The sequence below is a fragment of the Bufo gargarizans genome, chromosome 2 (assembly GCF_014858855.1).
Source record: "Bufo gargarizans isolate SCDJY-AF-19 chromosome 2, ASM1485885v1, whole genome shotgun sequence".
NCBI classification, from domain to species: Eukaryota; Metazoa; Chordata; class Amphibia; order Anura; family Bufonidae; genus Bufo; species Bufo gargarizans.
Genome location: NC_058081.1, coordinates 388,406,979 through 388,421,235, shown reverse-complemented (window position 1 = coordinate 388,421,235; position 14,257 = coordinate 388,406,979). Strand labels below are relative to the sequence as shown.

The window sequence follows — 14,257 nt, the reverse complement described above, 5'->3', positions numbered from 1 at the left end:
AATTCACCAGTGGGTTACTGAAAAAAAAACTAAAAAAGTCTATTTCAGTAAACCCCACTGTGGGAATCTGGATTCCAGGATTGCCAGCGAAATCCGGAATCTCAGGCTCATAAGGGGGGGGGGGGGGTTGGTAGGGGGGGCAAGTGGCAGGAGGGGCTCTGGGGTCTGATAGATGGATCAAAAAAGTTTTGTGTAAAAGTTCATATTTTTTTTTTTTCCTAACTAACTTTTCCCTTCTTTCCCTTCCTAATGGTGCCTCTCCCTCACTGACCCTAACCTACCTGGGTGGCGATGGGTGCAGGAGGGCGATGGATGCGGATTAGGGGGACACAGGAGCTGGTGCTGGACGATGCTGCACGGTCAGGGTGCTGGACAGGAAGAGGAGGGGAGAGAGGAGAGCAGGAAGTTTGAATCTCGCGCCTCTCTCCCCTGCACCAATCAGCACCCTGGACAGCAGTGTTCAGCACCAGGGCCAGCACCGCCTCCTCAAATCCTCGGACTGCGATTGGTGGTGTAAAATTACGCCACCGATCGCAGTCTTTTTCCGGTTCATCGGGTCACAGGACACCCGAATGGACCGGAAACGCAGAAAACCGCAGGTCTGAATGGACCTGCGGTTTTCTGCGATCGTCTATACGGGGGGGTCAAATGACCCCCCCCCTGCATTGTTACGGGATGCCGGCTGAATGATTTCAGCCGGCATCCCGTTCCGATTAACCCCCGCGGCGCCGGAATCGCGAATTAAAGCCATGACGTACCGGTACGTCATGGGTCCTTAAGGATTCGGGAAACATGCCGTACCGATACGTCATGGGTCCCTAAGGGGTTAAGTAGCAGGCTACACAGAGCGGCGGCCAGAGATGTCCCAGCACTTACTATTATTCCTGGGCGCCGCTCCGTTCGCCTGCTGTGCCCCATTACTGTCTCCTGCTCCATATGCTAATTACTATCGAAGCAATGGGGAGCTTCTCTAGTGGGCGTTCCTTCTCCCTGGCTGTAGCGCTGTCCAATCGCAGCGCAGCGTAGGGAGAAGGAACACCCAGGAGAGAAGCTGACTTCTCCTCCCCATTGCTCCGATAGTAATTAGCATATGGAGCAGGAGACAGTAATGGGGCACATCGGGCGAACGGAGAGGCGCCCAGGAATAATAGTAAGTGCTGGGATATCTCTGGGCGCCGCTCTGTGTAGCCTGCTACTTAAAGTCTGGACACAGGTAAAGTCCTATCATTGGTGGCACAGTGCGCTGACCCCTCCTCCGCCCCTCTCTCCGTTCATTGGTGGCAGCAGCAGCAGCACAGGGGGGAGGGAGAGACTGCTTCCTTCTCCCCTGTGCTGCTGAGGGAACCAGCGCGCTCATGTCCAGAGATACAAGACTGCGCAGCAGCGCAGCCCAGTATCGAAACAAAAGTATCTATACAAATCTATACAAAAGTATTGATTGGGTATCGAAATGTCGATACCCGCAACAACCCTAGTACCAATATATTTTTTCCATATCACTGTACAGAGGAAGTAACATTACAGGAGATACATACATTCCTATAAAACAAATACCAGACATTCAAAAGACACCAGAAGAGCAGTAAAATACAATATATGAGCAAAAAATTCCTCAAAAAATTCTACATAAAAAAGCTAGGACCAAAACTGTGTGTGAAGAAGCCCCAAGAGATCTTGTTCGTGCGTCAATGTCACGCAAGTATTACAGTATAGCCAGGTAACCATAAAAATGTATGGGGCACCTGCACTTTATTTCACTTTATTTGGAGGTGCTGGTCTAACTGCTGCATTGTATTTTGGGGGAGTGGCTGCCTCCATTTGGAACTTGCACTCCTGGCCATCTGCCCAGGGCTTTAAATCAGCTGGATTCTACAATGACCAGAATTTTGTAAGCTTAGGCAAAGAAGAGGCAAGTCTGATTGTGTAGGTCCTGTCTGTTGGAAGCCAACTTGTTGCTGGTTGATGGGCCTGACTCAATTTTGATAAAACATGTGTGCAGAGAGCTTTCATATAGTAAGTACAGCAGAAATGCCATTCATATTTATCCATGTTTCCAGTGTTTGCATGTGTCTTGGCGCTTGGAGCAGTGTGCTAGTGCATATATTGTTTGTTTGCTTTTTCATTGCAGCCGTAGTAGCGTGCACCTGTACTTTATTTCATACTGTTTGGAGATGCTGGTGTAACTTTGTTTTTTGCATAGAAATGAATGAGGTTGCAGCGTGCCTCGCACATCCAGAGAGGTTGGATTTTTTGCGATTCTAACGTCACAGCAAACATGCAAGTCACACTGCAACCCCATTCATCTCTATGGCTGCCCTTCCCTGGGTGCGACACCTGTCATGCAACCAATATCACCCTGTAGCTGAAACCCAAAAAGGGTTAGGCTACTTTCACACTTGCGTTCAGGGCTCTGCTTGTGAGTTCCGTTTGAACGGATCCGTCCAGCCCTAATGCATTCTGAGTGGATGCGGATCCGCTCAGAATGCCTCAGTCTGGCACCGTTTGTCCTCCGCTCAGCAGCGGACACCTGAACGCTGCTTGCAGCATTCTGGGGTCCGCCTGGCCGTGCGGAGGCAAACTGATCCGTCCAGACTTACAATGTAAGTCAATGGGGACGGATCCGTTTGAAGTTGACACAGTATGGCTCAATTTTCAAACGGATCCGTCCCCCATTGACTTTCAATGTAAAGTCAAAACGGATCCGTTTGCACTATCATGAACGTTCATGGTAATGCAAACGGATCCGTTCTGAACGGATCTAAGCGTTTGCATTATAGGTGCGGATCCGTCTGTGCAGATACCAGACGGATCCGCACCTAAACGCAGGTGTGAAAGTAGCCTTATACCTTAAAAAAGTCTTTATCACATATTCATGTCATAGTGTCAAATATCAGATTGCTTGGGTTCTTTGAAGAACCTAGAATATGACATGTTTTCAGTTGTTTCACACTTTTTTGTTATGTATATAATTCCACATGTGTTAATTCATAGTTTTTATGCCTTCAGTGTGAATCTACAATTTTCATAGTCATGAAAATAAAGAAAACTCTTTGAATGAGAAGGTGTGTCCAAACTTTTAGTCTGTACTGTACATGATAATTCATTTATTATGGGTAACTCCTTTAAAAAAGCAGACACTTATTTTTTTACATGTTTATATAGGTCTGGTATAAACAGGGAATATGGGGTTTTATGACCTGGGCCATAAACACAATACACAGTGATAAAAGAGGAAAAGTAAACACAGCAGCACTATGTCAATGAAGATGTAACAACCACACTGTCTGCCAGGCTTTCTAAATTCACCCAAAGCCCTTGAAAATTCATTAACAATGCAAGAAAAATGAACCTACTGTAGTAATATAAAGTAATTTTCTATGCTGCATACTTTCTCAGCTTTACTAATCAGCCACTGGGTCCTGGAAGCATTGGACATTACGCCTATACCACTGTGGCAGCTGCGGTGAAGGGAGCTGCCTTGTGCTCCAGTGTGTCGTTCCCTCACAAGTCACATCTCTGCAAGGGGCTCGTCCCCTGACTTATCTGAATAGCAAAGTTAAGTTCTTTGTGATGCCGGTACAGCAGAGTAGAAAGAGGGGATGCCAGAATGTGTAGTTTTTTACCACGCATTTAAAGACTTATGATCAGAGAATTGGCTAGAATCAGCAAGTCAAAAAAAAAAAAAACTTAGGGCCAGACATATACGAGCCAGTTGAAGGTGGGAAACTCGCAGCGTGTCAGAGTGAGGTCCCCTTCTGACATAATGAGGTATAATGCTGTATGACCCTGAGAGTCCTGGAATCAACTGAACTACACTGACATAATACTGTCACTGTAGTACAATAGATTCCAGGACTCATGAAAGCCATGGTGCTTAAAAACATACGTACCATTATTACTAAAATTCTAAATACACTGAACAAAAATATAAACGCAACACTTTTGGGTTTGCATGAGCTGAACTCAAAGATCTGAAACATTTTCTACATACACAAAAGACCCATTACTGTCAAATATTGCTCACAAATCTGTCTAAATCTGTGTTAGTGAGCACATCTCCTTTGCCAAGATAATCCATCCCACCTCACAGGTGTGGCATATCAAGGTGCTGATTGGACAGCATGGATATTGCGCAGGTGTGCCTTAGACTGCCCACAATAAAAGGCACTCTGAAATGTGTAGTTTGGTCACATAGCACAATGCCACAGATGTCGCAACATTTGAGGGAGTGTGCAATTGGCATGTTAACTGCAGAAATGTCCACCAGAGCTGTAGCCCGTGCAATGAATGTTCATTTCTCTACTATAAGCCATCTCCAAAGGTCTTTCAGAGAATTTGGCAGTAGATCCAACTGGCTTCACAACTGCAGACCACGTGTAACCACACCAACCCAGGATCTCCACATCCTGCATGTTCACCAACATGATCGTCTGAGACTAGCCACCCAGACAGCTGCAGCAACAATCGGTTTGCATACCCAAAGAATTTCTGCACAAACTGTCAGAAACCGTCTCAGGGAAGCTCATCTGCATGCTCGTCGTTTTGAATGCACAGAGATACCGTGATGAGATCCTGAGGCCCATTTTTGTGCCATTCATCCACGACCATCACCTCATGTTGCAGCATGATAATGCACGGCCCCATATTGCAAGGATCTGTACACAATTCCTGGAAGCTGAAAACATCCCAGTTCTTGCATGGCCAGCATACTCGCCGGACATGTCACACGTTGAGCTTGTTTTGGATGCTCTGGATCGGTGTATATGACAGCATCTTCCAGTTCCTGACAGTATTCTGCAACTTCGCACAGAGCCTGATCAACAACCTGATCAATTCTATGCAACGGAGATGCACCTGTGAGGTGGGATGGATTATCTTGGCAAAAGAGAAGTGCTCACTAACACAGATTAAGGGCTCTTTCACACCTGCGTTCTTTTCTTCCGGCATAGAGTTCCGTCGTCAGGGCTCTATGCCGGAAGAATCCTGATCAGTTTTATCCTAATGCATTCTGAATGGAGTGAAATCCGTTCAGGATGCATCAGGATGTCTTCAGTTCCGGAACAGAACGTTTTTTGGCCGGAGAAAATACAGCAGCATGCTGCGCTTTTTGCTCCGGCCAAAAATCCTGAAGACTTGCCGCAAGGCCGGATCCGGAATTAATGCCCATTGAAAGGCATTAATCCGGATCCGGCCTTAAGCTAAACGTTGTTTCGGCGCATTGCCGGATGCGACGTTTAGCTTTTTCTCAATGGTTACCATGGCTGCCGGGACGCTAAAAGTCCTGGCAGCCATGGTAAAGTGTAGCGGGGAGCGGGGGTGCAGCATACTTACCATCCGTGCGGCTTCCGGGGCGCTCCAGAGTGACGTCAGGGCGCCCCAAGCGTATGGATCACGTGATCGCATGGCACGTCATCCATGCGCATGGGGCGCTCTGGACGTCACTCTGGAGCGCCCCGGGAGCCGCGCGGACTGTAAGTATAGCGCTCCCCCGCTCCTACTATGGCAACCAGGACTTTAACCCTAAGTTCACACCTGAGCGTTTTACAGCGCGTTCAAACGCGCTGTAAAACGCTCAACACGTGAAAACCAATGTTTCCCTATGGCCCTGGTTCTCACACGACCGTTTTACTGCGCGTTTGAACGCGCTGTAAAACGCCTGACGCATAAACAAGTTCTTGAGCTTTTTGGGGGGCGTTTGTCACGCGTTTTGGCCATAGACTCATTGGACAACACCGCAGTCAAACGCGCGTCAAACGCGCGTTTACTATTGCAAAAAAACGCACGACAAATATGCGCGTAAAACGAGCGTCTCAGAAACGCTCAGGTGTGAACCCAGGGTAATAGCGTCCTGGGTGCCATAGTGACACTGAAAGCATTTTGAAGACGGATACGTCTTCAAATGCTTTCAGTACACTTGCGTTTTTCCGGATCCGGCGTGTAATTCCAGCAAGTGGAGTACACGCCGGATCCGGACAACGCAAGGGTGAAAGAGGCCTTAGACATATTTGTGAACAATATTTGAGAGTAATGGGTCTTTTGTGTATGTAAAAAATGTTTCAGATGTTTGAGTTCAGCTCATGCAAAATGGGAGCAAAACCGAAAGTGCTGAGTTTATATTTTTGTTCAGTGTACTATCATTTATTCTTGGTCAAGTGACCACACCATTTTGGTACTGGAATATGAAGCACGTGTACCTTCATAAGAATATAGTTTGTGCACAAATTGCTCTCTCCTTACATCTCTTCCCAAGAAGGTAATAAATGCTGGAAGAGCGCCCAGACTTATCCATGACATCAGTCTGTAGAGGTATGTCTATAGGCCCAGCTGTCACTGCTTCTCTTACTCTTCTGATACTTTCCATGACATGACACTGTACATACAGGTTTGCAAGTGACAACTTTACTGTCTGCTGTGAATATTAGTAGTATCTAACGCGTTACTCAAGGATCTACTGTTAGGTGTAAAACAGTTTCTCTTTTGTCAACTAGCTAAAAATACTATTCAGTTATTTCTTATTATTTGTAACCCCAGCATTAAGCTGACTAGAGATAAAGGCTATGTTCTTAATCCACCTTCTGTCCTATTTGCACCAATATCAGCATAGTTGCCAACAGTGCCAAATTGGCATGGATTGTCCCTAATCTTTTCAATCCCAGTATATATGCACCAAGCCAAAAAATGTTTGGGGCTTATTTAAAATGGTTGTCTGGGAATACATAATTTCCGTATATATCACTGCAGGTGACCATGCCCATGCTGGTGAGGAAGAAAACAAACCCCAGACAGGAAGATGGAGACATAGGAGCCAGCAAAGAGGACTCGTGTGGCAGGGTGCAGGTAAGTATGATCCTTTCAGTAGAGGAAGCAAGCTGCCACCACCTGTTAGGTATTAGATATTCCAGGACAACCACTTCAAGCCTCACGAGAAGTCACCTATCCACCGATCAGCTGTTTGAGAAGGCACCCGCGCTCCTGTGAGCGCCGTGGCCTTCTCTCAGCTTTTGATACCAAGAACAGCTGCTATACAATGTACAGTGCTCTGCTTGCTGAGCACTACTGTGAGCACTGGTGCCTTCTGAAACAGCTGATCGGCGGGGGTCCCGGGTGTCGGACCCCACCGATCAGATACCGATGACCTATTCAGAGGATAATCCCAAATCCTTGATTCTCAGGGGCCTGCTGAGCTAAGGCCTAACACTGCTGGCACCGCCACTTGATGGACTGTCCAATTTGGACCTAACAATAGTGCAGCTTAATTTTGGATATTACAATTACTTACATAGTATGGTGGCATCTGGTGTTCAAACTGATGACAATGTACATGACCACCTAATCATGTGTTGCTAGACACCCATGCTCAGTCACTCTTTGCACAGCCATTTCCATACATAGTGACCACTGTACACTGTGCAGCATCCAAAAGAATGAGATAGCTGCCCTGCTGTGCAGTGCATGGCAGTATAGCTGAGAGGACTACTTCTGCAGGGAAAATAAGAAAGGACTACATTGTCTGCTGCAAGACTAATTTCTGGCCAGAGCCTGCCTCCAGCAACAGAGATTATGATCAGCATGAAGCACATGAAACCATAAAAAGATGAAAAATGTATTTGTGTGCTATGATATAAACACTGTAAATTACTTTAAGACCGCTAATAGCCTTTCAGGGCTTGTGTTATCAATCCACATGTAACCTGTCACCATGAAATTGTAGTGCAAACTGCAGGCAGGATGTTATAGAGCAGGAGGAGCTGAGCAGAAAAAAAACATTGGAAAATATGTCATTTTTTCATTTAGACCTCTGTTCTTTCTATGCTTTGGAGTCATGTGGGAGGTCCTATTAAGTTAACTGTACGACTATACATGCAAAAAATGGCTGTCAATCAGTAAGTAGGACCACCCACATGACCCAGAAGTTCAAAAAAAACAACGCTTCAATGAATAAATTACAAATAAAACTATACATCAATCTGCTCAGTTCCTCCTGCTCTATAATGGTGCTTGCAGATTACAGGTTATGTATTGAACTGATTTTCAGCTGCAGAAATTTCTGCAACAAATTTGGTGCATGAGAATATACCCTAATTTTCTATTAAGAAGTTTGGAAAAGCCCTATGGAAATAATAATGGCAGCTACTCTGGTTCTCTAGAAACGTACAACTAATTCTAGGGAGTGTATGCAGCTTTTCTGGACTTGGGAAAAGAAAGGATGCCTGGCGATCAGTTGATCAGTGCAGGTCTGGTTTCTCTATCCCTAGTGATCAGCCATTTTTGCTAGCAACACATTTCCACTGCAATGGTAACTGTAAACCAGTACAGGATGGATGGCACAGGTCCACCAGGGCCTCTTGTCTTAAGACAACCCCTTTACCCTGCTTTCACACCTGAGCGTTTCTCAAACGCGCGTTTTAGTCGCGCGTTTTTATGCACGTTTTTTGTAATAGTAAATGCGCGTTTGACGCGCGTTTGTGTGATTGACTGCAATGTCCTATGGCCACAAACGAACTTGATTATGCGTCGGGCGTTTTACAGCGCGATCGTACGCGCTCTAAAACGTCCAGGTGAGAACCATTCCCATAGGGAAGCATTGGTTTTCATGTGTTGAGCGTTTTACAGCGCGTTTGAACGCGCTGTAAAATGCTCAGGTGTGAACTTAGGGTTACGGTAAGCTGGCCACCAGAAACCTGCAAAATACAAAGGGCTTTATCAAGCAGGACAGCTACTGTAGAAGGGCAACACGACTCAAAGCGCTGCTGAGCACGAAATGGCTGTTGCCTTGTGTCTCTGAGAAGTGACCCACATCTGCTCTGTTTTTAACCTGAAATAAAGCTGCAAGTGGTAAAAGTTCCGGTGAGTGACGCTATTCTTCTGCTCTCTGTTATATGATTCTAACCTGAAATAGATGCAAGTGGTAAAAGTTCCGGTGAGTGACGCTATTCTTCTGCTCTCTGTTATATGATTCTAACCTGAAATAGATGCAAGTGGTAAAAGTTCCGGTGAGTGACGCTATTCTTCTGCTCTCTGTTATATGATTCTAACCTGAAATAAAGCTCAAAGTGGTAAAAGTTCCGGTGAGTGACGCTATTCTTCTGCTCTCTGTTATATGATTCTAACCTGAAATAGATGCAAGTGGTAAAAGTTCCGGTGAGTGACGCTATTCTTCTGCTCTCTGTTATATGATTCTAACCTGAAATAGATGCAAGTGGTAAAAGTTCCGGTGAGTGACGCTATTCTTCTGCTCTCTGTTATATGATTCTAACCTGAAATAAAGCTCAAAGTGGTAAAAGTTCCGGTGAGTGACGCTATTCTTCTGCTCTCTGTTATATGATTCTAACCTGAAATAGATGCAAGTGGTAAAAGTTCCGGTGAGTGACGCTATTCTTCTGCTCTCTGTTATATGATTCTAACCTGAAATAGATGCAAGTGGTAAAAGTTCCGGTGAGTGACGCTATTCTTCTGCTCTCTGTTATATGATTCTAACCTGAAATAAAGCTCAAAGTGGTAAAAGTTCCGGTGAGTGACGCTATTCTTCTGCTCTCTGTTATATGATTCTAACCTGAAATAAAGCTCAAAGTGGTAAAAGTTCCGGTGAGTGACGCTATTCTTCTGCTCTCTGTTATATGATTCTAACCTGAAATAAAGCTGCAAGTGGTAAAAGTTCCGGTGAGTGACGCTATTCTTCTGCTCTGTTATATGATTCTATTCTTTTTCGGAATGGATGTGCGGATTCAGAAGTGCGGATCCGCAAATGCGGACAGCACATTCCGGCCCCATTGAAAATGAATGGGTCCGCCCCTGTTCCGCAAAATTGCGGAACGGATGCTGACCCATTTTACGGACGTGTAAATGGACCCTAAGGCCTCTTGCACACGACTGTATGGCTTTTTCAGTATTTTGGGGTCTGCAAAAAACAGATCCGCAAAAAATACGGATGACGTCTGATAGCTGTCCCCTGATAGAACAGTACTATCTTTGTCCGTTATGTGGACAATAATAGGACAAGTTCTATCTTTGAACGGAAATACGGAAAAGGAAATCATACGGAGTACCTTCCAGGTTTTTTTGCGGATCCATCGAAATGAATGGTTCCGTATACGGAACCCAAAAAACGGAACATAAACAGGAAAAAAAAAAGTTCATGTGCAAGAGGCCTAAGGGCTCATGCACATGAACTTGACATTTTCTGCGGTCCACAAATTGCGTATCTGCAAAAAACAGATGCCGTCCGCGTCCGCGACAATTTGTGGAACGGAATAGGAGGCCCATTATAGAAATGTCTATTTTTGTCCGCAAAACGGATAATTTTTGCCAGGCCACGGAATGGAGCAACGGATGCGGACAGCACACAGAGTGCTGTCCACATCTTTTGTGGACCCATTGAGATGAATGGTTCCATATACAGAGCTTATACGGAACGCAAAAAAAAATTGTGTGTATGAGCCCTAAGACTTTGAGGCAAAAAAATAAAATTGCTAATTTCCTAAACGAAATGACAAATGTTGCTTTCGGACAGCAAATATTGTACTCATGTTCAAAGTCTAAGATTAATACGTAAGAAAGAGCATAAAGGTCCTAGAAGGAAAGTCACCTGGGTGCTGGTACTGAAAGGGTGAATAGCTCAGAAATGTTTGACTGACATGCCAGACATATGTGACTGGCTGGGTGTCACTGGTAACTATAGAATGATGGGTGGAGGGCTTGTATAATGTTCACAGGACACTCCAGTTTTTTTTAAGTTGGGGTTGGAGAAACCTGATGGGGGCCGAGAAGCGGAGTGTTTGACATTCACTTCACGCCCTCCTCCCTGGGTGGGGCAGCTTTTGTTCCTGTGTTGATTTTGCTTCTGTGCCATGCTCAGACAATCATTTCCCTTCCTGCCCTAGTGTTTGTGTGAGGGGAGGTCCTGCCTAGACAAGAGCAGCCTGCTTGGTGTTATTTTCAGGGTGGGTGTTTCAGGGTGGGTGTGAGAATCGTGTCAGAGACTTCTGGTCTGGTGGAGAAGACCTGTCCATGCTGCTATTCCTAGGGTATTATCAGTTCAATACCCAAATAACGCCTCATTCTCCTTAGCTTCGTTATTAAAGAAATCAAGGGGTTTATACCATGCTATGTGTTGTATTGACACCTACACTTGCATGATAGATAGATAGATAGATAGATAGATAGATAAGCAGCACTCCCGTCTTAGGCCCCATGCACACGGCCGTGTTTCACGGCCGTGTGCGGGCCGTGGAACCGCGGCCTGGATCCCTCCTGAGAGCAGGAGCGCACGGCGCCAGTGACGCCGTGCGCTCCTGCTCTCAGGAGGGATCCAGGCCGCGGTTCCACGGCCCGCACACGGCCGTGAAACACGGCCGTGTGCATGGGGCCTTAGTGAAAAAAGTGGATCTTTAATAAACCCATTTGGTGTATTAAAGATCGATGTTTTTCAGAAGACCAGAGTGATGCCTTTTACATATGGATACCTTTCCAGAACCTCTGAAGGACTTTGTACCTGGCAACCTAGAGTGCTGCTATTTTTTCTCTTATTATTATTTCATTAGATAGATAGATAGATGTGATGTGAACCCAACCTTATATAAGCAATGGTAAATTAAGAAAAGCTATCATCAACATGTTCGAATGCACAAAAGTTTATAAAAGCAATTAGGGTCCATTCACACGTCCGTAATTTGGGTCCGCATTCGTTCTGCAATTTGCGGCCCAATTCACTTTTAATAGGGCTGGAACGGATGCAAATCCGCATTTCTGGGATCCGCATTTTCGGGATGCACATCTGTTTTTTCGGGATCCGCAATTCCGTTCCTGAATAAAATAGAATATGTCCTATTCTTGTCGGCAATTGTGAACCAGAAAAGGCATTTTCTATTATAGTGTCTGTGATGTGCGATCTGCAAATTGCAGGTGTCCGTGTTTTGCGGATCCGCAAAACACTTACGGACGTGTGGATTGACCCTCACTGTCTTACAACGGTAGCTTGCAGTTCCTAAGCTATACCAGTATGTGCCAGTGCCCCCAACCAACAGCTGCTATTTATACTACTGCTGACCTCTAATGTGATAGAGGGGTCTTTGGGCCTCCTTAGACACCATGACTAGCACTGCTCTCCCCCTTCAGCCACACCACTGCTGACCTAGGGGACCTCATTGTGGCCACCTTCACAGGGTCAGTATTTGTAGGCCAAGACCAGAAGCAGGTCCACAACACAGAAGAGATACAGGTCTTTCCACCAGACTTCTTCCCTTTCGGTTGCGCACTCTTGGTTTTGGCTCATGTAAAATATTGTCCGTGTGAAAGTGGCTTTGCCCTTAAGGTACCTTTACACGAGGCGATGATCGGTACAATTGAGCGTCAAACCAGCCGATTATCATTCACATTGTAATTTCAATCACATATTCCATGGTTTATAAAGCAGACAGTTGCCTTTACATAAGGCGATAACATGGCGTGCTTAAACACACATGCGCACGAGTCCTGTTTACACGTATGAAATCGTTAACGTCCAGCGATGATTTTTATGCCCACACAAATGATCGTACCAACGAGAAATCTACCGATTGTCGCTCTATCGTTCATTGCTTTTACACTGCTCGATAATCGCACAGTTTCACTCGATGTAACCATAATTTACACGATAATCGCCTCATGTAAAGGTAGCTTTACTGTGAGACAAATTATCTGCATTTAGTCAGAAATAAAAATGACGTCCGGGAAGACATCTTCTCTGAATGTGAGGTATCATGCATAGAAATCAAACTGTAACCTATAGTTTTATCTCTTATTTCGAGGGCAGGATGTGTCATGGAAATAGGAGCTTTCACTTCAAGGAATTCCTGTCATGAAACCGGATACACACATACTACTTTTCCTAGTAGAACTTTTACTTTGTGCCTGCCAGGGAGGGACAGGGAAATGATGCAGGGGTTGGTATCACCTATATGCCAGCATGCCATCCCTAGGTACAGATACATAACCAGCTATACATTCATTTATATCCTCATAAGCCAACCCCACGCTTCACTAGAGATGCAATCTCCCGCAGCCTGGCAACCATGGAGCTGGGTAACAGGAGGCACTCACCCTGGAGATGGAAAGTGGCATGTTAAAGTCCTTGCCTCCCTGCAGTCGGAAGCCCCAAGGGGCCGGCCCATCCAAAGTCACTTTGTAATCCTCCATGTCATCAATCTGTAGGAGAGACAATGCAAACATATTAATGTAACTATGCTGGGTCAGCAGCCTTGCAGGGGTTAACCCTGAGAGGACTGCCCCATCTACTATCGGTGTATAGGTATGTGGAGCCCCCCACAAGGTCACCCACTAGCAGCCGCGGCGCCTATGGGAGCTCCATGCACCTCAGCGTCTCCCCCAGTCTCACCCAAGGCAGCAGGCGGAAGAAGGACAGGCTCCGAGTCCTGCCAGCTCTCCCCGGCTCCCAGGCTATATAAGGAGTGTAAGATGACACCCGTGCCGGGGCCCGGGGATACAGGGAAATGAATCATGCTTGGTTTTGGGAGGGACCAGGACTGCAGTACAGCGCACACATTCCCAGCTCCTAGCCAAGGGGGGGCACATTCCACAGACCGACACAGGGATGTCTCAGGAGCCGGCTCCACATCAGAGGGGCACTGACCTGGGCAAAGCTCCTCACCTTTAGAGACCTAATTCTCGACTTTTCAGCAGTGTTCTCCACAATCCTAAAAGCCATCATGAAAAGGGGCAGCAAAGTGGATAGGCTCACACTGGCACTTTTTCTTTTTTTATTTGCTACTTTTTTATTTTTATGCACATTTTAATTTTGTCAAAATTTTGCCCACATTGTAAATCACATCTACAAATGCCACTTCATTGTGGTAAAAATGTATTTGTGCCTTTTTGTGCATTTTTACCCAGTAAGGGTATGGTCAGAAGGTGTGACTGACCATGTGCAGCCAAGCCACTGCTACCCACTGCAACAGGGTTACCAACCGTCCCAAAATTCTTGGACAGTCCGTAAAAAACGTTTCCCCTGCATCCATGAAAAAAATAAAAATAGATATGTCCGTGATTTGTGATGAGACTTGAGCAGGTTATTTTTGAAGTAATTATTATATAACAGTTTCCAATTAAGGCTACTTTCACACCAGCGTTTTTACTGGATCTGTCATGGATCAGCAAAAACGCTAATGTCAAGATAACACAACCGTCTGCATCTGTTATGAACGGATCCGGTTGTATTATCTTTAACATAGCCAAGACGGATCCTTCATGAACTCCATTAAAA

The 14,257-nt window shown here is 45.6% G+C and overlaps 1 protein-coding gene across 1 annotated transcript in view; it reads right to left on the bottom strand.

Moving 5' to 3' along the window:
- PDLIM7 (PDZ and LIM domain 7) overlaps nt 1-13,413 on the bottom strand; it is a 145,518-nt gene extending 132,105 nt beyond the window's left edge. Inside the window, exons 1-2 of the mRNA XM_044277267.1 lie at nt 13,316-13,413; nt 13,078-13,182 (exon numbers count right to left, since the gene is read on the bottom strand). Coding sequence (XP_044133202.1) covers nt 13,078-13,173 — 96 coding nt within the window. The 5' untranslated portion in view covers nt 13,174-13,182; nt 13,316-13,413. The remainder of the gene's footprint in view (nt 1-13,077; nt 13,183-13,315) is intronic.
- Between the last annotated feature and the right edge of the window lie 844 nt (nt 13,414-14,257).